The sequence below is a fragment of the Scatophagus argus genome, chromosome 9, assembly GCF_020382885.2.
Source record: "Scatophagus argus isolate fScaArg1 chromosome 9, fScaArg1.pri, whole genome shotgun sequence".
Classification (NCBI taxonomy): Eukaryota; Metazoa; Chordata; class Actinopteri; family Scatophagidae; genus Scatophagus; species Scatophagus argus.
Window position 1 is genome coordinate 15740367 of NC_058501.1, and position 20793 is coordinate 15761159.

General features: G+C 43.3%; 2 protein-coding genes across 6 annotated transcripts; both read left to right on the forward strand.

Moving 5' to 3' along the window:
* Positions 1-120: 120 nt before the first annotated feature.
* fdps (farnesyl diphosphate synthase (farnesyl pyrophosphate synthetase, dimethylallyltranstransferase, geranyltranstransferase)) lies at positions 121-4334 on the forward strand. 2 transcript variants are annotated; one of them, XM_046400537.1, is made up of 10 exons: positions 121-310; positions 784-936; positions 1022-1162; positions 1892-1972; positions 2103-2225; positions 2311-2399; positions 2493-2565; positions 2749-2826; positions 2911-3045; positions 3686-4334. In XM_046400537.1, exons 1-10 carry the CDS (start codon positions 308-310, stop codon positions 3884-3886), a joined length of 1077 nt encoding a protein of 358 aa, XP_046256493.1. In that variant the 5' UTR covers positions 121-307; the 3' UTR covers positions 3887-4334. The 2 variants fall into 2 exon arrangements, with proteins under 2 accessions (XP_046256493.1, XP_046256492.1); XM_046400536.1 differs by lacking the exon at positions 121-310 and having other exon boundaries at positions 385-936.
* Positions 4335-4775: 441 nt separating this feature from the next.
* On the forward strand, positions 4776-20237 carry rusc1 (RUN and SH3 domain containing 1). Of its 4 annotated transcripts, XM_046398584.1 has the most exons (13): positions 4776-4891; positions 6351-9721; positions 12003-12848; positions 13949-14071; positions 14165-14241; positions 14484-14501; positions 14747-14921; positions 15243-15348; positions 15506-15552; positions 15629-16134; positions 16232-16467; positions 16650-16814; positions 18519-20237. In XM_046398584.1, exons 2-13 carry the CDS (start codon positions 6478-6480, stop codon positions 18682-18684), a joined length of 5709 nt encoding a protein of 1902 aa, XP_046254540.1. In that variant the 5' UTR covers positions 4776-4891; positions 6351-6477; the 3' UTR covers positions 18685-20237. The 4 variants fall into 4 exon arrangements, with proteins under 4 accessions (XP_046254540.1, XP_046254541.1, XP_046254542.1 ...); XM_046398585.1 differs by lacking the exon at positions 14484-14501; XM_046398586.1 differs by lacking the exon at positions 12003-12848.
* The last annotated feature ends 556 nt before the right edge of the window (positions 20238-20793 follow it).

Sequence of the window (20793 nt, forward strand, 5' to 3'; positions counted from 1 at the left end):
AAATCTTATTGGTCAGCCCCTGTGAGAGCCCATCCTGGTTCGATGCTACCGGCCAATCAAAACGCTCAATGTCAAATGGAGCCTTCGAAATCCGCGCCCACACGCACCATTCACAATGGATCATGGGAAATTTAGTTCGGCTACTTTATATTAAAACGGAGTGTAGCTCGACGGTGAACTACAATCTGCATATCCTGGTTTCAGGAGACGTTCACAGACTTCAGTTTGACAGCAAGACGAAGAAACAGAAGATAAACGCTTTTGTTGTATTATACTGAACAGTTTGGAAAAAGAAGACATTATCATTATGGTATGTGAAGGCACATGTATGAGCAAAAAAACATTTTGATTTGACACACCGTAATTAGCTTTGTCAGTAGACTGGATGCAGGAGAACAGTACAGGCTAACGACAGCTAACGTTACACTTCTATGTTTTGGGAACTAGCTAGCTAGTATTTCTCTTTGCCTAATCCTTTCTCTTGGTGTTACTGAGCGTAGTGCCTGGCGGATCATGGAGCTCATCTGGCTAGCTTGGCTGCTTTTCTTTCTTAACCGGAACGAGTTACCAATGTTATGTGATTAACTGATAACTGCGACAGTCCGACAAGTTTGACTGCTGGTTGTTAACACTTGGTCGAGGCATTTGGATGTTTGGTTGAGGATGGGACGTCTGCTGAGATGGGCAATTAATGCCCCTAAAACATTCAGGACCATGTGGTTGGTCCTCTCCCCACTTAAGTTAAAAAACACCTCTCTTCTGCGGTGCTCCTCGTCTTTCCAGGGAGACAGCATTTGCAATGGGACGCACAGCAAGAAGGCGTTGCTGTCAGATCCTCAGCTGTTTGAAGCTCAGTTTGAGGAGCTGGTGACGGAGCTTTCAGAGCGGGACCTCACCGATCCTGCGTTGGCTGATGCTCTGAGCAGGCTAAGAGAGGTACTTATATATGCTGCTTTGTCTTTTGAGTTACCTCTAGCTAGGGCTTAGCTTCAGTTTCATGTATCTGCATCTTTTCTCTCAGGTTTTGCTGTACAATTCACCTGGAGGCAAGAGGAACCGAGGCCTGTCTGTGATTGCCTCTCTGAGGGAACTTCTCCCATCCAGTCAGCTCACACAGGACATCGTGCAACAGGCTCTGGTGGTTGGCTGGTGCATTGAGTTGGTAAGGGCAAGTTCTGGCATGTTCAAGGAGAAGTCTGTCCATATTCCACATTTTTCTTTTTGAAAACAAATCCAATTAAAAGACCAAAACCAGCATTGATGGTGTAGCCAAAACTTGATATAGCCTATTCCTCTGTGCCTTAGATCTGCAGTGTAATCCAAAAAATATGCTGTGAATGTGAGCCACACCTTTGCACTGGTTGACATATTTCTCCATTACAACAAATGCAGAAACTACTCATTTATTTTTAGTCTGTCCCACATGTTGCACAGTAAACACTCAATGGTGCAAAAAGTCCTTGAATAGTGCCCTTCAAAGTTTCCCATGTTTTAGTAATATTTGCTGCAGTGCTTAGCTTTTCATTAAAAAAATACTTTTTTAACATGTAAATATATATATCTGTGACCCTTTTTAAAAAGAATTAAGTCTTCAGTAGGAACAAATAAGCTTTGTACCATGAACAGAGCGGGAAGGTCAGAAAGTACTGAGAATCCTTGTGGTACCATACTGTCAATATGGATGTTTGTGTAATAATAGTTACATCTCCATATTGTCAAGTTCACAGAAGTGATGTTAATAGAGCAAAGATGTTGTAGTTTATTATACTTCAAGCAATGTGCTAAAAACCCACCTCTGATGCACAGACTCATACTGGCTGTTTGACACCTTGCAAAGATGTTACGTTTTCTAAGTCTTGAAGTGTTACAGCTGTGCCTCTGTTGCCTGCAGCTTCAGGCATTTTTCCTTGTGGCAGATGATATCATGGATGGATCTGTGACTCGGAGAGGACAGCCCTGCTGGTACAAGAAGGTGAGCCATGATATGTTCCAGAAACAAGACACCAAAAGAGGTTTCATTTTTTTTGTAATGTGGTGATTAATTTTCATTACTATTATTGGTGATCTCAGTTTCTAAGGTGAATCCTGCCTTTTTTTTAAAGGATGGAATAGGTCTGGATGCCATCAATGATTCATTTCTGTTAGAGGGGTCAATCTACAGACTACTTCGCAGACATTGCAGGGATCAGCCCTTCTATATCCATCTACTGGAGCTATTTACTGAGGTACTGCAGGTCCTGATTGACTACACAAGTTGACACACACATACAAATCCAAACAGGATTCTTACAGCATCTCTGTGTGTTTCAGACATCTTTCCAAACAGAGCTCGGCCAGGCTCTGGACCTCATGACGGCCCCTCCTGGTCAGATCGACCTCAGCAGATTCACCATGGAGAGGTAGTGAAGTTAAGGCTGTAAAGAAGCATTTGCGTAGAAGGATGTTGTTTACCAAAACAAATGGGTGCAGTCATTTTACTCCTTGTCTTTCAGGTATAAAGCTATTGTGAAATACAAGACTGCTTTTTACTCGTTTTACCTCCCAGTGGCAGCTGCAATGTACATGGTGAGTGTGTTTATTTTGTACACACAGGACAGAAGAAACTCAAAGGCACAGTGGTGATCATATTGAAGGCTGGCAGCAAATTAAAGTTTACAGAACTGGTCTTGTAAGAAGGTTAGAATGAGACCAGCCGACACAGTCTAGATATGGAAAGTAAAAGAGTGGTGTCATACTCTACCTTTGTAGGCAGGAATTACAAGCGAAGAGGAGCACAACAATGCTAAACACATCTTGCTCGAGATGGGAGAGTTCTTTCAAATACAGGTAATTACTTTCACATGTCACATTTTCAATGATGTAATGCCATCTATACAAAGTTATTAAGCGCTTCATTTGTTTCATTTACAGGATGACTACTTAGACTGTTATGGAGACCCTGCTGTGACAGGAAAGATCGGTACAGACATCCAGGATAACAAATGCAGCTGGCTGGTAGTAACGGCCCTGGAAATCATGACTCCTCAACACAGAGCAGAGCTGGAGGTGGGACTTCAGATAAAGACCCTTTCTATTTGAACACTTAAAATATGTACCCATATTATTTGGCTGCAAACCCATGTGCATAGTGCTATGTGGTGGCTCACATGCAGTCATATGTAACTGAAGATGTGTGATGTGCTATAAATTTAGTATGCAGATTTTGTTCTCTGTTGCCTTCACAAAAGCATTAGAGAAAATGCAAAAAATATTAAAATGTCAGTCATTATGTGCAAAAGAATCAATACAACAGGCCATGCATTTTAATTTGAGTAATGATGCAGTGACTGATTTATTAATTTGAATAAGTGAAGAGTAATTAAGGCCTTATATAATAATAGGGATGTTTTTTTTATAATACTATATAATACAAATACAATACAAAATGTAATACAAAATGTGTTGGGGGGGGCAAATATTGTCCAAGGTCTTCTTATAGCTAAAATGTGATTCAGCAATACAAACAATTTATGTAATAATTTATGCCTGAGAATAGTCAGACTATTTTCTGAGCTCATGTTTTTAAGGTCATTATCTTCTATCTATGTGGTGGTCTCTAATCCCACCTCTCTTAGATGTGCTATTACAGTCACTTACTGCTTTGGACATTTGCGAAAACTTAATTTCACCTTCATCTCTCCCTCAGGCATGTTATGGGCGGCACGATGATGCCAGTGTGGAAAAGGTCAAAGCGCTGTACAAAACGCTGCAAATGCCAACACTGTACCACAAGTACGAAGACGAAAGCTACCAGCGGCTACAGAAGCTCATCGCTAGTCACGCTCAAAACCTTCCTCACTCGGTCTTCCTCAACTTTGCCAAGAAAATCTACAAGAGGAACAAGTGAGAGGGGAAACAGTGTCAGGTGCATCAGTCTGGTTTCCTTTTTACTTCTCATGACACACAGATCAGCTCCTCTCCTTTTTAAAGAGGGCCTGTTAGAGACCAGGATCTGGCTCCCAACAGCATGACCTCAACAGAACTGTGATACTTAGAAATTTGGTTGTGAATGTTGTTGAGCAGTCTGCCTCTTTTGCTCCATGTTATCTATTTATTGAACCCAGTGCATAGTGGACACTGTCTCCAGTTATTTCTCCCCTGACCATGAATATAATGACACTGAAATTAATCACATATTTGCCCGCCCTCCATAATGCATGGCAGGATGAAGACCCCAATCAAATGGAGTAGCTGAAACAGTTTTCTAATTCCGTATATTTTTATATTGCTGCTGTAATGTCTCCACTGTCCTCTGCTGGGATTTGTTGCTTTTAATAAATGATTTATGATCAGTATTTTGTTTTATTTCATTCTTTTGTGCGTGAATGTGTTGGTTGTAGAGCGGAAACAACACAAAAACTAAACTAGGCTGTTTTGACAGTTAATTGTTTCAGCAATTCCTCAGGCAAAAAAAGCCAGAACTTCTCTTTTCAGATCTTCAAATGTGAGAATTTTTTATATGATTCATAAATTTAATACATTAGTTAACTTCCTTGAAGACAGACTAATAAATGCAAGAATAAATTTCAGTTTAGATGAAGAAAATAAAGTAAATGTGGCTTCCTCTTAACGCACACTAAAAAACAATAATAATAGTCATTTGTAGGAGCTGAAGCTGAAAATGACTCAAATTGGATGCGATGATAAGGCAATGGAGGGGTGTGGTTTGGTTGGGTCGGTGCTGGTGGAGGAGGAGGAGGAGGAGGAGGGAGGAAGATGGCCCGCTGGATTCTCGCGAGAATATAGAGGCTGCTGCTGTTAACGTCGGAGAGAGAATCACATTCACACGGACTGCTAGGCGAGGGAGCCCGATGAGATGGAGACCTTCATCCATCTTTACCTGAATATTGTCGTGAGTCGACTGTTATTTTTTTTTAATCTAATGAAGTATATCTCTTGTTTTCAAATGAACTTGCGTAGTCTAATCGGGTAAGAAAAAAACCCTATTCCCATACAGAGCCTGCGTAGATCAAGACACATACAGTTCCACAATATAGTAATATTTATCGGATAGTTTTAGGTAAAAACTATTATTAACGCCTTTTTTATTTGGGATCTAAATATTATGTGTAATGTTTGAGTTCTAACAGGGGCGGATGGGCCTGTATATCTGGGCGATGCGGTTAGAGGTACCCCCCCTCCTCCTCCCCCTCCTCCCATCCTCCCTGTCTCCATCAGCTCTGTAGGATCAATACATGCAGGGGTAAACACCGCACATGACGGGTTCAGTTACGTATGAAGATATGCGGGGTTTTTTTGTTTGTTTGTTTTATTTTAAGGATTTATGGGCCGTAGTGACCATTCAGACGACAGGCCCAAACACTTGAGTGATTTATATTCCTCCCCGACGTGAAGGGCACTGTGGAGGAATATGAGCTATAGCCTTCGGTAAACGGGCTTTAAAAAAGGCAGACTCGGTGTGGCTCAGTGCTGAACTGATTATTTCATGCTCCAGTTAAATGTGCTTTTATGTCCGGGCATGGCTTTAGGTACGGTGTTTGTTTTTTTTTTTTAAACGACATTACTTTTGATGAATATCTTATTGCCTCTTGTCAATTTGTGAGGGAGGGCTGGAGAAGATGGAGACAGCTTGGCTTCTGTATACTCATGAATATCCTCAGTGTTCAGTGAAGCTGAACACGACTGATGCAGATGATGAGTGACAGCTATTAAGCCATAAATTATATGACAATTATCATAGGGATCATTGTGTGTGTGTGGGAGTGTGTGTTTGAATTTTAATACATAACGTCTTAAAAAAAGATAGTAGTACAACAGATGCACACAAATGGAACAGCACTTTATGTTATATTCATTTTCAAGTAACCAATTTGTCTCATTTGTTAAGCAACTTCATGCTGCACAGCAGTCATTCAGCTACTGTATTCCTCAAGAAAAGATGCAACGTTATTTAAGGATTGCACATAGTAATTTTGTTTTTATCAAGCTGCTGTTTATTTTCTTGATTAACTTATACATTTTTATGTAATTTAATGTAAGGGGAAAGAGGTAAAAATAGCACATAATAGTTTAGTTATAGTAGTTATGATAGTTTACAGAAGCTGCAACCAGCTAATATTTGACATTGGCAGTATTTGGCAATCCTGAATGACTAATTGTTTCACCTGAAATTGCGTTCCTCAAAGGGTGATGTTTGATGTGATGAATGTTGAGTTTTAATGAATAGTTCAGATGATGGGTTTAACTTCAAAGACTTAGCCTATGTGAAGATGTGTCGAACAAGAAAATGTCCTTTGAAGAGCTGAATGCTTGTAGTCATTGTTCATTCTGTGTCTCCTTTGATGTTACAGGATCTTGGGAGTCATGCCAAGATGTGACCGTCACGCCACGTCATAGTTTGGATCTGTCCAGCCTTTACAACATTTGTTTCTATAGCAACAGAAATATCACAGTATCCTGAAAAGCCCTGTTCCCACAATGCAGTCCTCTAGCTGCTCCTCTCAGCCTCCAAAGCCGCGGCGCTTTGACACCAGCAGGCGGACCAATACCTTAGCTGCACCAAAGTCTCAAGGGCCTGGTTTTCAGAGGGAGGATAAAAATATGAACACGATCACCACGTCCTCCCCACGCCGAGCTACTAAGGGCCCCACAGCACCCACCAGGACCAAGGTGGGAGTGCAGCCTCGGGCACCATTAAGCCAGTCGAGGTTTGGCTCACAAAAGCAAGTTTCAAACATCTCCAAATCAGCCAAGCCCAAACCCAAGAGTGTTCGTCCCTCAGCTGCATCCAAAATTGCAACAGCAGCCGATCCTCCACCACTTCCCTCTGTTCTTCCTCTTGATCCGAACTGCAACGAGCCAAGCCTTCCGTGTCTGTGCTGCGATGGGCGCTCCCCACAGGACAACAACAGTATGTTCAACCATAACCACAACAACAACAACTCCATCTCGCTCAGACAGCAACTGCAGCTACCGCCTCCTCCGGCCCCGTCGCCTCCGAGGCAGGATGGGAAGGGGCCCAAGGAACAGAATCAGCCTCCTGTGCAAGCACAAGCTCAGGAGCCCCCTGCCTGCCCTGCTGTAAGTCTGGAAAATGAAGGCAAGAATGAAGATAACAGCACCAATCTGGAAAACAAGAAAAATGTCAAAGTAGAGGAAGAAGACGATGAGGAAGAGAGCAGTGGGGATATTGATATAGATGACGATGAAGAGGAGGCTGACAATGATGATGACGATGAAGATGATGACACCCTGGTACCCTCGTGCTGTGACTGTCCCCCCTCCCTCCTGGAGTTCTCACTCTCCTCCTCTACCTCCTCATCCTCCACTTCCATTAGCTCCTGCTCTGATCTGGAGTCTGACTGTGCAGATCAATCTGCCTCCATCTGCTCTTCCCAAGACCAAGATAATCTATCCGTCGCTCTGTCCTCTAAAGACCACTCTCTGCCGCAAGCCCTTGAATGCCAGCCTCCTGCGCGTTCACCTCCATCCCTTCCTCTTAGCCGCAATCCCTTCTCCCTAACATCAGTTTCCCCAATCCCCCCTTGCTCCCCAGATGAGGGCTACCCCTCTGCTCTGGGCTCTCCCTCTCCAGACTATTTAGGTGTCAAAGGTGATTCTGAGGTCACCAAACTAGGTTTACTTGACTTTCTAGAATCAGTAGGAGAGTTTGGGAAAATGGAGCGCTTTAGCCAGGTGATCCAAGTGGCTCGTTGGGATCTGGAAGGGGAACAACACTGGGATGTTCTGAGGGATCGGCTCGATCACCTGGATCGCTTGGAGAAAGTGAACAGGGAAGTAAAACTGGCTTATGTTGCCAGACTCCATGAGAAGGGATTTGATTTTGGAGATCTGGAAGAGCAGGATCTCTCAGATGTCATGGATGAAATGGGCAACATCGACATTCCCTGGAAATTGTATAAAAGTAGGAAAGAAATGATGGGAGACTCTCAGGAGTTTTCAGACGCAGGGGTTGACCTCACTGCTCCATCAGACTGTGATGAGCCTCTCGTTCCAGATTCCCTCACCCCATCCCCCGTCCAGCCACCACCTAGACCCCCCAAACCTCCAGCACGTCATGCCAGCGTGAGCTCTGACCTCCACACCTACATCAATATCAGCAGAGAGACCACCTCCATGGCAGTCTCCACCTCTCCTACATTGTCTACTTTCTCCCCTAACTCCTCTTCCCCCACATTCACCACTTTTAGGTGTGAGAAACCCCTTCCTCCATCTCCACCCTCTGTTCCTCCTCTCCCCACTTCTAAACCAGTCCCTTATCTAACCCTTTACACCACTACTTCTCCACCCCCATCTATCCCAACCCCAACTCCTCCTATTCCTCCGCCAAGGAGGCGTCACCTTGCCAGGAAGGAGGCACAGCGGCTCGCTGCTCTTCAAGCCGAACAGGAAAAGACCCCCCTTTCCCTTCCTCCTCCTACCACACGTCCCCCTCCTCTACCTCCTCCACCAGTTATTTCAGTCTCCTCCTCATCTCCCCCTGCCATACCACCTCCACCTGCCCTGCCTCCTCCCCCCTCCTTCCACGCTCTGGATGTAGAGATTCGGAAACTACTGATGCTTGCTGGACTGACCCAAGCTGAGCTCCTCAAACTCAGCCCAGAGCTTGGTGTTTGTGTTGGAGGGTTGGAGGATGAGGGAGATAATGTTATCTTGTCCAGGTCTGTGGAACCACGTGAGTTCAGACTAAAAGAGACGGAGGGGGAGAAGCAATCTGACACTGAGTTGATGGCCAAAGATGGATGGAGCAATAGAGGCAAGTTGGAAGGAGAGCAAAGAGTAGTTATTGCTGAAGAAGGCAAAAAGAAAGAGGAGAGCAAAGACACACAAAGAACCACCTCATTCACTGAGATGGCAAGAAGAAGGAAGAGGAACAGTGGTCTGACTTCCGACTCTTACTACAGCACTGGTTTTAGCAATACACATGAAACCAAAGCAAAGAACCTGGGCTTTGAGTCTTTCAGGTATCCTGCTGAGTTACCAGATTCACCTCCTCCTCCTCCTCCGCCTCGTCCCTTACCGCCAATACCCCCATCTTTGCCACCCATAAAAGTCAGCACTCTCCCTGCCAACTCTGCACAGCCTGAGCGATTTGATTGGCTCATAGCATTTACACCTGACTGTGAAGCCCCATCACAGCCGTCACCCGTGGAAACACGAAAACCTCATATGGAAACTGAAAAGAAGCTCAGTTCATCAGGTTCATCTCCAGGGTCAGCTCCAAAGGTAACAACTTTTAAAGAGCTGCGCTTCCGCAACAAAAGTGTCTCTGCCCCAACAAAAGTGATCACTGACCCAGAGCCAGACCCCACAGTTATTACTCCAGATCCAGATATACTGTACAACCTGAGGTGGAGAAGAGAGAAGGCAGGCGGTGATGGCAACCAATGGGAGTACACCTCTCAGGCTCAGGCCTTGTTCATGCAGCCACCACCAGCCCTTACCTCTATGGCTGCTCTGCAGGAAATGCTCCGGAGAGCTGACAAGGAGGGTGGGCAACTGGAGCTGTGCCCATCACAGAAGATTGGCTGCTCAGTCAGTGACAGCAGCCTTTGGACCATGGGCAGAGAGTGGGAGTGTGAGGATGTTAAGAGTGAGGAAAAGGAAGAGAAAGAAGAAAAAGAGGAGGAGGACAAGGAGGAGGAGGTGGAGGTGAGAGGACGAGCTGATGGAGGAAGGACTTTGGAATCGAGAACTTCAGGTGAGTATGAATTTCCATGATGATCATGTACAAATGATAATAAAGGAGACAACAGAATCTAATGACAAAGGGGAAGGGTTTGTGTGTGTGTGTGTGTGTGTGTGTGTGTGTGTGTGTGGCGAGGGGTGATGCGTGTCTGTATGTAGGAGAAAATAAACACATCAGAGTAAGCAAGTGTAATTTGGGCAACACAACAAATCTGGGATGGGCAGGTGATGGAGGAGAACAAATGAGGAAAAGAGTCAGTTTGTTCACTTTCTCAGTGATGCACAAATGATATCTTTGGACAGTACAAAGGAAAGAAACAGAAATCCCAGGGAGGTGAAAATGTTGACTCATTTATGGAAATGATGTGTGGAACAAGAGTGAAGAGAGGGAGGACCAACAGAAGGGGAAAATGTGTGATATGATGGGTAATGCACAGAGGGTGATTTGACAGACGGGAGAAGCAAACAAGACAGTACAAGCTGTAAAGGGAACATGAGCAACAGCGAGAGATGGAGGCTCAGAGACAGCGAAGGGAGTGAAGGTAATATTAGGAGAAAGAAGAGGCTGGAAAGTTTCCACTGGTTATCAGAGTGTGATGTCATCACTGCCTTATTCAATTATTTATCCACTCTTCAGACCAGGAGGAGGGGGATAATGGAGTGCCAGCTGAACTCACTACCTTGTTCCTGTCGCTAACTTTCAGTACTGCCTTCTACTTTCTCTTTTCATTCTGTCTGTGTGCCATCAAATCTCCTCTTTCACTTCCTGTCTCTTGTCTAGTTTCAAATCCCATCATTGTGGGATGTTTGTATGGTTTTTCTCTCGCTGTCTATCCTGTTTCTCTGCTTCCCCTGCACATTTGCTCCCTAGAGTGGCACAGATAGCTAAGATCAGGTTACTTACCTCATACAGTGTGCTGCATTCAGTTGCATACTGTAGAATCTGTTAGATAGCCAGTCTCTCATAATCTCCTAATGCAAATTGGTCACTTTTATCAGTAAAAGTACATCTCTAATTGATGTATAATTACTTTGGCACCATTTCATGATTTTATCTTTGCTTTATGATTTTAAAAATCAAGTGAATTACTGATGAGGTACATGCTGCAACTTTGGGTGGGGAATAGCCAGAAATAGGTGTGTACACCTTTAAGAATTCAAGGGGTGGATCTTAGTACATGGACCAATTGCTGAGAGGTAGTGTCAGAAAAATAGGAAGTATCGTGTGTTGGTTACAGTTCAAAGACAGCTCAAGTCTAACCAAGGTATGACTTCTTTCCAGCTAATATTGGTAGCCTAGGAGTTTGTCACAGGTAACTGAAAGTAGTGAGAGCTGTTTTGCCTGTGAACCTTCACAAAGACAGACAGGGTGGCTGAGCAGGAACGGACTAAACTCAGCTGTATGTTGACTGACTCAGCATTACACTGCATGCTGTACTGCTGGAGAAGGGAGGGGTGGCAGGGAAGCAGCTAGAGAGCGGTAGAAAACAAAGACAGAGAAGAGAAAGAGAGAGGGAGAGTGAGAAGGTGATCCAGAGGTGATGATGGCACGCACTGCAGTAAAGTGTTGGACAGTCAGCATAAGGACCGGCACTCAATTATGTTATTAGAAAACAACTTATATATATCTTATACATCTTATAACTTCACTTGTATTTATATACATATATGCATAATTGCAGTTATACTCTCAATGAAAGTATGAAATGAAAGTGAAACCAGATGCCACAGAGAAAACAAGGATCCCTGTATGATGAATCTTTGCGAGTGATGGTGGCATTTTAATTATGGTGTCACTGGTGAATGAGTGACTGATTGACACTTTGAATATTTCTTCTGTGCAGCTGTAAGACTCTTCAACATTTATCCTTTCATGGCCGCAGAATCATTTCCTGTTGTGTTGAACCCTCCTAAATGAAAGACTGTAGTTATTGCCGTTCATAAATCAGCTCCACTGTTTCTCATGTGCTGTCTGTGTAACTACCAGTCAGCTGTTTAAATACTGCATTACTGCATGATGTTACGTGATGATGATTTCTGCTGGTTTACACTCATGAATGTGCATTTTTCTCTCAACAGACACTAACATTTTCTGCATCTCTCTCTCCTTCCCATTCCTTTGCCACATTTTTCTTTTTACTTTAATCTTACTTGTTTTTCTCACCTGTCCATCCCATTCTGTTGTCCATTGCTCTGCTTTGCTCCCTCATACCACTTTGCTTGTGCGCTTGCCCTCACCGTCCTGACTCCTGCACTTGACACGTTTTGGCCTTTTCACCCTTTCCAATAAGCAGTTTCCTCCCCCCCTCTGTCCCTTACCCAGTCCTCCCAGCCATACTTCCTTCACACTGCCCTCCCTTCCTATCGTCCAGGCTACTATAACTCCCAGCCCTTTGCAGATCCCAGACCCCACAGTCATGTAGGCAAGGAGTCCACAGATGAACTCAGCAGCACACAGTGGGCCCATGCTGCCACCTCAGCTTGTATCCGTAGAGATGAGTCCAACACTGATTTCAGCACAAGGTTTACATATGAATCTGTGGCTGATTTTGGTGTAGACTCTGCTTGTCATAATGGAAACATCTTGAACACACACAGGGACTTTGCATCTGATTCTCTGTGCAATTTTGACTCTCTATACTGCAGTGACTCAGAGAAGCAGAGTGATACACGCACTGAGTCACACTCACCTGGTAATGGCACCACAGAGGCTCCAGGCTGCACCACCCCATATAAGAACATAGATGTCATGATGACACATTCAAACAGTATCAGTGCTTTTGATTCTCTGTATTCAGAAAAGCGAGCACGCTCACACACAAACCACAAGGCCAGGACATATAAGGAGCTTCCCCCTCTCCCCACATATTATCTGTACCACCCTAAAAACTGTCCTCTGCACCGGGGAGCCCCTCCTCGCCTCTCCCCTATCGGAGCTCTCTCCCCTCCCCAGCGCTGCGGAGCCCCCCCTCCAGGCACTGCAGGCTCCAGCCTCAGCTCCCCGCTTTTCCCCCGCTCTCACACCTTGCCTGCCCTCGCTGCTCCCCTCTACTATCCAAACCTGTACCCTCCAATACCGCCCAGGGTGCCCCCCCTACCCCCAAAACTCTACCAGGTTCCTCTGCAGTCACACGTGGCGAGTAAGATCTCTCTCTCTCTCTCTCTCCCTCTGCATCTTATACTCTCTCTCTCTCTCTCTCTTTCTCTTTGTCTGACATCTTGCTTGCATGCATGTCTTTCTTACTGTCTTTCTCTCTTGTTGTTCTCTGCTCTGGACATGGTGGCCCTCACACTTGTGTCACTTTTTCAGCCCCAGGGGCATTTGCAGAATTGAAAGAACTGGGTAACTGTAGCTGTTTTATGTATCAGAAAGCGGCTCCCTGCAGGTCATCTGATACATCTTATCTCCACTGTCCTTTCAAATCTGCAAAGGGCCTTCAGAAGGGTAACAGCTGTTGCTGTCAGAGTGTGTCTAGAGCCACTCTCATCACTCTCTCCTGTCTGTCTTCCTCTATCTGTCCTTCTTTGTGTCAGTCTTTTTTGGTCTGTCTACTTGTTGCTTTTGTTTTTGCACGATGTTTTGAAGTGGACAAATGCATTTCATGCCAAGCAAAACCCCAGTAGCGTGTTGATAAGGTTGTAGTATAAAAAAGTTTTATTTAAATCATCTTTTTTAAATTTTTGTATACATTTAGGGCTTCACTGCATCCTGTTAATCATAAGAATGTTTGTATTTATATAACTAGTTTATATAAATGTATTCATATAGACATCCCACTGTACACAGCACCTGCCCTTTGCACATGTGTGTGATTATTTCTGATCTGACTGATGTGGTAGCTTATGTACCTGTTATGTCTATGTGTGCTTATGCTTGTATTGAGAATGAATGAGTGTTTGTATGAGTGCGTTCGAGTGTGAGTCAGATTAATGCATGGATCCTGTTTGTCCCGGATGCATACAGAAAGTCGTCTCCACAGATCCAGATTTTGAAAATTCACTACACTGCCGTGAACCAGTATTTACAGGATGTCCTCACAAACTGTTGTCAGTAGCGCCATCTGCTTCAGCCTACCCCAGTGCTTCTCATTGCTTAATTGCTCCTGCTATTGATGCTATTTTTTTTTTTTTTTTGCGTTATGATATTTCTGTCTGTGGTGACTCATTTTGCTTCCGTTGAATTTATATTTTGTTTTGTACTTGTGCAGTAAGTGATCGCTCTTTTACTGTTGCCCGTCAGCTGTTCGCAGTGTCTCATTCGCTGGCTCAGTACTGAGGACAGAGACGTCCTGGATGGGCGAAGATGTGAAGCATCCAATGAGAGGTCTGGGCCTGTCCTCTCTGTACCTTCAGGAAAAAAAAGGTGTGTGTCTCCTATTTGTGTGTGTTCACTTGTCTAGATGTGAGTATTGGTCCCAGGTGCGTTTTAACTGTAGGTCATTGTTCTTCCCTCCAGCTCTGGTCAGTGCGGTCAGTGTCGCAGTGGAAGCCATCTTGGCCCAGTTCAGTTCTTCTCGGACTGTTGTGCAGAAGGTCAGTTAATGCTGATTTTACATCACTAGTTGGAATTTGATAAGAGAATTAAGTTATATTGTTGTTTTTTTAGTTTATTTTGCTATAGTGGAATGTTTCTTCTCCTATCACACTTGATTACGAATATTTGTATCAAGCTACTAAACGTCATATTTTATTGAATTTATTGTATATATTTTAAAATGCTTTCTTTCCCTTCCTGCTTATTCTGACTTTACATATTTTGTTCCATCTCTCCTCAGTCTCTCTCAGTTAACAAGGTACTAGAGTATCCAATCATGCAGAATTAATAATTTCTTTGTGAACTAACTCTAAACCCCCAACCCACCCCTCATAAAAAATCCTTTCGTCACATCATCCTAACCCTCAATGCCTCCTTCCATTTTTCTTTCTTCCCTCCTCTGAGTCATCCTCTCTCATCTATTCCCCTGTCTCTCCTTATCGCTACACATCATCTTCCTCACTCTATCCCCTTTTCCTCTTGTATCTCCTCCTCTCCTCCCAGGCCTTATCAGGAGACAGCACTATAAATCCATCTCTGGGCCGTCTGGTGCTGCAGTGCCTCTGCCCTGCCCTGCACAGCTTGCTTACTGATGGCTTGAAACCCCACCAGAGTGACCTGATTGCAGGCAGGAGGCCAAACTCCGCCTGGAGCCTGGTCCAGGCCTCCACCAAACCAGGTAGCACAACAAGGAACGCAGGAAAAGTTTCATTTACAGGCTCGAAAAGAATACTAGGACGTGTTTTTCCCTGGACAATAATGATAAACCCAGAACTTTCTTTGTTTCTTATTTTCCTACGTAACAGGCAATTCTAGTGGGTTTTAGCATCTAAAATGCTGAATAAAGTGAACAACAGGATGCTTATAGTAGCAATAGACTTAGATGTAGTAGATTTTCCAAATTTTTTCTCACCTCAGTAAATTCCTCTGTTGATCGCTGTTGTTGTCTCCCTATCTGTAAGTATATGTTTCACATCTTCCGCTCATTGTGTTTTGCAAGGTCCAAAAACACAGGTCTTGTTCAACCTTCAAGTTCGAGTCGGAGAGTTGCCACAGCTCAGACAGAGCAAACACAGGTTCAACGCATTCCTCCTTGGCTTGCTTAAGTAAGTCCTACCTCTTAATCCTCTCTGGTCTCCACTGGTAACATGAAAAGTGGTCGGTAGTTAAAAAATATTATTTGATTTTAAACTCATACTATAATTTGAATAATAATTTGCATGTATTTGTATTTGTCTTCTTCCTCTCTACTTTGTCCTCTAGTACCAAGCTCCTTGACTTCTGGCTTTCTCAGCTTCAGTCTAGCAGTGGTAAGTTTCTATCACTTACATCTCATCTACTTCTTGTGCATGTGCTTGTATGTAACCCTGACCTCTCTTCCTTCAGATGTGCTGGAGACATATTACCGTCCCACGTCCTTCATGTGGCTGTCGCTGACCACCTGCCAGCCTCTGTTCGAGGAGCTGCTCCTCGTGTTGCAGCCTCTCAGCCTGCTGACCTTCAACCTTGACCTGCTCTTCCAGCACCACCATTTAGAGCCAGACAGTCACAGTCCAGAGATCCCCAGTCCACCTTGTCAGGATGTTGGGTTGCAGCTCTCAACAGAGAGCAGGTCCCAATCCCAAATTACTGGCTGCAAATATGCTGAAAGCCTGTCAGATGTAGACTTTGGAAGCACAGAACATCAAGTAGCTAAAGAGAAATTGTCACCATTGGCTAATCCAAAGAATGGAGCATCAGGGGAGTCAACACAGAGCGGTGCCTCGCCCATAAAGGCTTTGGTCACTCTCGGGCAGACAAGCCCTCAGCTGTTGTGGGTACAAGCGAAGGAAATTGAAGAGTTACCTCCTCCTAATACTGAGGAGGACAGCCTTGCTCAGCAGGCAGGACAGGTACTCACCTTTTTAGTGTGGCTCTTCAGTGTTTGTAGTCAAATATGTTGTGATCCTGCAGAATTGACTTTTTTGTTTTGTTTTGTTTTGATTTCAGGTAATTCAGCAGGGATGGGGGGCTGTGATGCGCTGGGGAGGCAGACTGAGCCAGAACCTGGCTGAGCTGAGCCTGAAAAAGGAGGAAATGAGGAGAGATCTGCCAGATCTCCAGGTCCAGACAGGGAGTGATTTTGCTCCTGTCAGCAGTGGTGCTCAGGTTCCTTGGGGTCTGGGGCGGCTCTTCGGAGCCTCTAAAAGTCCAAACAGCCCGACAGGTCACACACCACCAACCAGGTTAGTCAATGGGCTTAACATAATATACTAATTATTAAATCTCTAGCTTGAGAGAAAGCGATTTAATTAGTAAATTTACACACTGTGATAAGTTTAATAAACTCTGAAGTCACTGTTGTACTTGCAGTTGTTTTCTGCATTAATAAACTGGATGAATGGTCTTTTTGTTTTTGTCCCTGCAGGCGTCCCTCTCAGTGGCTGGCTCCCGGTGTCACCGCGCTGACTCGAATGGTGAGCAGCAGCTCCACTCAGATAATAAGGAGGGTCCCAGAGCCACAGGCAGAAAGTGAGCCAGAGTCAGAGAAAGAAGTTGATGCACTGGAGATGGACAAACCCAGACCACTCAGGTAACTCAAAATGTTCTAAAGAGTCTAGTACAGGGGTCGGCAACCCAAAATGTTCAAAGAGCCATATTGAACAACAAAAAACAAATCTGTCTGGAGCCGCAAAAAAATTAAAAGCCTTATATGAAGGGAACACAGGCTGTAAGTGTATATTAGCTATATTAGCTTACCAAAATGACTAATTTGATGAATGAATCCTTCGTGTACTCACCATCTGTGAACGGTTTTCCACGCGTTATTATCTCCTGGGTTGCAACAAAACTAGCAGCAGAAGTAGAGTTTGGAGATGCAATCCACTTCTTAAATCTATCTTTGCGCTCCTCTAATTTCTCCAGAAGTAAAGCAATCGCACTTTTTCTCTCTCACTCCCAACTGGGTGGTCTGCTGCAAATTTAGCATGCCTTCCCTGGAAATGTCTTTCCAAATCACTCTTTTTGTTATTTGACAACTTCTCATTACAAAGCAAACATGCAGGCAATCCTTCCGCATCGGCAATGAAAGCAAATGATTCGGTCCATTCTTCCTTGAATCCTCTGTTCTCATCAGCTATCTTTCGCTTTTCCCCTTTGGGATCCATGGCCCATGACACACCCGCCAGTTTGTTTACAACAGCCACCTGCGTGGCACCACCGCGCCGCGCTGAAACGTGTGTCGCAGGCTATGACGCACATCGTCATTGACAGAAATGTAATATTTATTATAAACATTTTTACAGCATTGGAAAACGTTAAGAATGTTTGTGTCATGTTTGTCCTCCTACAGAAACCATATTAAAACAAAATATATATTCCCCCCTATTTTTTTCCATTTTCATACATTTTTGAAAAAGCTCTAGGGAGCCACTAGGGAGGCGCTGAAGAGCCGCATACGGCTCCAGAGCCGCGGGTTGCCGACCCCTGGTCTAGTATTAAAAATATATCATCACCTTTACAGATTAAAACCTAACATCTCAGTCAACCGTGGCCCAGTTTTGACTTGATGGCAGTAAGATCAAAATTTAGGATAAACACCATAAATTAACGGATTGATTTTTTTAAATTTATTTATTTTTTTAACCTCTCTTTATTGAGATTTTCATGTGAAATGCAACAAAAATACACAGTACTACACCCTGACAGATAAAGCGATATAGAAAATGGATGGATGGATGGAAAAGAAAGAAGTAACATGTACACATAACAACTAATCTGTTCATGCAACTCAGTTTGAACTCTAACTGAAATATAGAGTAATGTCAAATTTTGGGCCTGCACTGATGGGAAAGCCATACTTCTAAACTCTGAAAGACTGTAATTATAATATAAATATAAATTTGATTTTCATTTTCCTCATCTAGGTTATGACATAAACAAAAATGGATGGTTAAAAATACTAGAGTTAATACGCTAAAAAATATGCTGCATCTCGTCGGTACAATTTCCTTCCTTAGGGTGCCTATTTGTGGTGTATATTTTCCTTTTTAAAAGGACTTCTTTACCCCTCCAAGAGCACCAGTGGGTGTAGGGAACGTCAGACGCACTCCTGTTACCATTTCTGTCTTTAAAAGACTATAATTGGTGACTCACCAGTCTGACTTTGAGCGATCCTGCACTGTGAGTCATCCCAGATTCGGCTGTATCGTGTGTTGCCGATGACATTTTTGTTTGTGGACGGTGCATTTGTACACCATTTTGGCTGAGAAGATCACTGCTGGGTGTCTGTCTTCAGGTCAATACGAACGCTGTGTGACCACACCGGATCAGGTTCAGAGCTCAGCTTCTGCAAAGGGGAGGAACTCGTCGTCTTAGGAGGAGTCGACCAAGACTGGATTCGCTGTCGTCGGGGAGACAGAGAGGGGCTGGTACCTATCGGCTACACGTCCCTCATCATGTGACTTCAGAACCATAACTGCTGCACTCAATCAATAAATAAAAATAAAATAAATAAATATATATTTTAGGCGAGTATTGAGAGGTTTTAGTGAGGCCCCACTACTCTGAAAGGGATATTTCACGCTTGCTCAGTTAGAGATTGAGTTGAGTGCATAACACCATCTGTTCTGCTTTACGACCATCAGGAGCAGTCTGCAACCCTCTCCTTTTATGAACATATGGGAGTTTTTTACCCCTCACAATCCATCCAGTTTGGTAGCATTAAACTAATGGATTTTAGCAGCAGGAGTACAGCAGATGGTGTGAAATAATGACTCAAGTCAATTTTAGATAATTTCATACTGGAAGACCTTTGATCTTGGAGTGAAGTATCCCTTTAAACGTCCTTTTTCTCATTCTCATTCCTTCCTTGTCAGCCGCTGATCTGAAAATGATCACATGGGGAAATTCTGCGCAATCAACCACTAGCATTTTCATGTGCTCTCAGACCAGAGGCTGCCGCCTGTGAAGAAGCAACAGTCAACAGCCTGGCAGCTGCCACGTTAATATCTCTAGCCATCAGCCGTAGAGAGTCGTGGCTCGCAGGTTGTGGAGTGGAGAAATGGATGTTAGAGTACTGGGCCGTAACTCCTGTTGCATACTGCGTAGTAATGTAGTGAATTGTAGCCGTGTAGATCTGTGTTCTCTTGATCTTTCACCCCTAATGACCTCTTACCTTTATCGCCTAGTTCATGTGTGTTTGACATGTTTCTGATATTATATTATATGTATAAATATACATAAATATATATATATATATATATAAATAGGTATATAAATTGAGATTGATATTACCAAGATAGATAGAAAGATAGATGAACAAGAGAAAGCAGATAGTAAAACAAAAGCTTCATACTGTGGCCATATTGAGGAAGTGGATGGTTCAAAATGAATTAATTAATTCTTTAAATTCACATCTGCAGCTTCACACACATCAAGTGGTTGTCATACATGCAAAAAAATGTGTTTGTTTTAATGTTTTATGAAATTCAGTATTGCCATTGTCTTGACATCATATTCATAAAGATATTAGATTTAGCCTCATACCTTCAACACTGTATGCATTGTGATGTGCCATAAATGCTTTGAATGAATATTTATCTGTCCCACACAGTTCTCGGATAACATCAGACAACAGCAATCTGTAGCTAATCTCTCTACTCATCCAAAACATGTGAGGAATAACAGCCTTACAGAACTATGCTCAGCTCTTGTTCGACACTATCTGACCTTAAGTTGAACGCAGTGGGAAAATCCCAGATGTTTGTATAATTCCTAAATGCTACTGTAAGGTCTGTAGGCTTGGTGGCTGGTCTTCACCTTGTACCTCAGCGTTTGTATTTCTCTTAACCCTTCCTGCCATGTTTGCTTATCATGAACATCGGTATTAATGATAGTGGTTGTGGTGGAAGTGATACATTGATATGAAATTGCTTTGTGTCATATATTTATTTGTTATTCTCTAGATTCTGTGTTGATGACTATGCATATGCTTAAATATACAACTAAAAGCCTTTTCGTTTGTTTTAAAGTCATTTTGATTTAATCTCCTCATGCAAGTTGACACCTGAAGCCTAAAACGATAACTTAAATAGTTAAAGTTAACATAAAAGAACCTGACTGACATTAAAGGACCTGCATTTAATTCAGCAGCAATTAATTGCTATTGCTATTGTTCAATCAGGGAAAGCTCAGTTCCTGGAAGTTTCCACGTGTTATTGTGTTGATGCCATGTAGCATGACGTTAGTGTCACTATGTCAACTGTCCAGTAGCATTAAGTTAAAGCAGCGCCCGTAACTTTTGATCACAATAAAATGCCATCAAATAGATAATGTGCAGGTGTTTACAAGAAATTATGTCTACATAAAGAGAAAATATCTGCTGGCACAAAATGTGTAAACTTTTTGTTTGTTTGTTTTTTGTATTTTTATTCAAATGTGAAGTGATAGTCTAAATGCATTTGTTTGCAAGCCGTTAATTTATTGGATGTACTATTTATTGATCTTGAGGTTTATGAAAGGAATAGCTCTATCTGACCCATCTAGTGTCTTATCTATCTATCTGGGTTCAT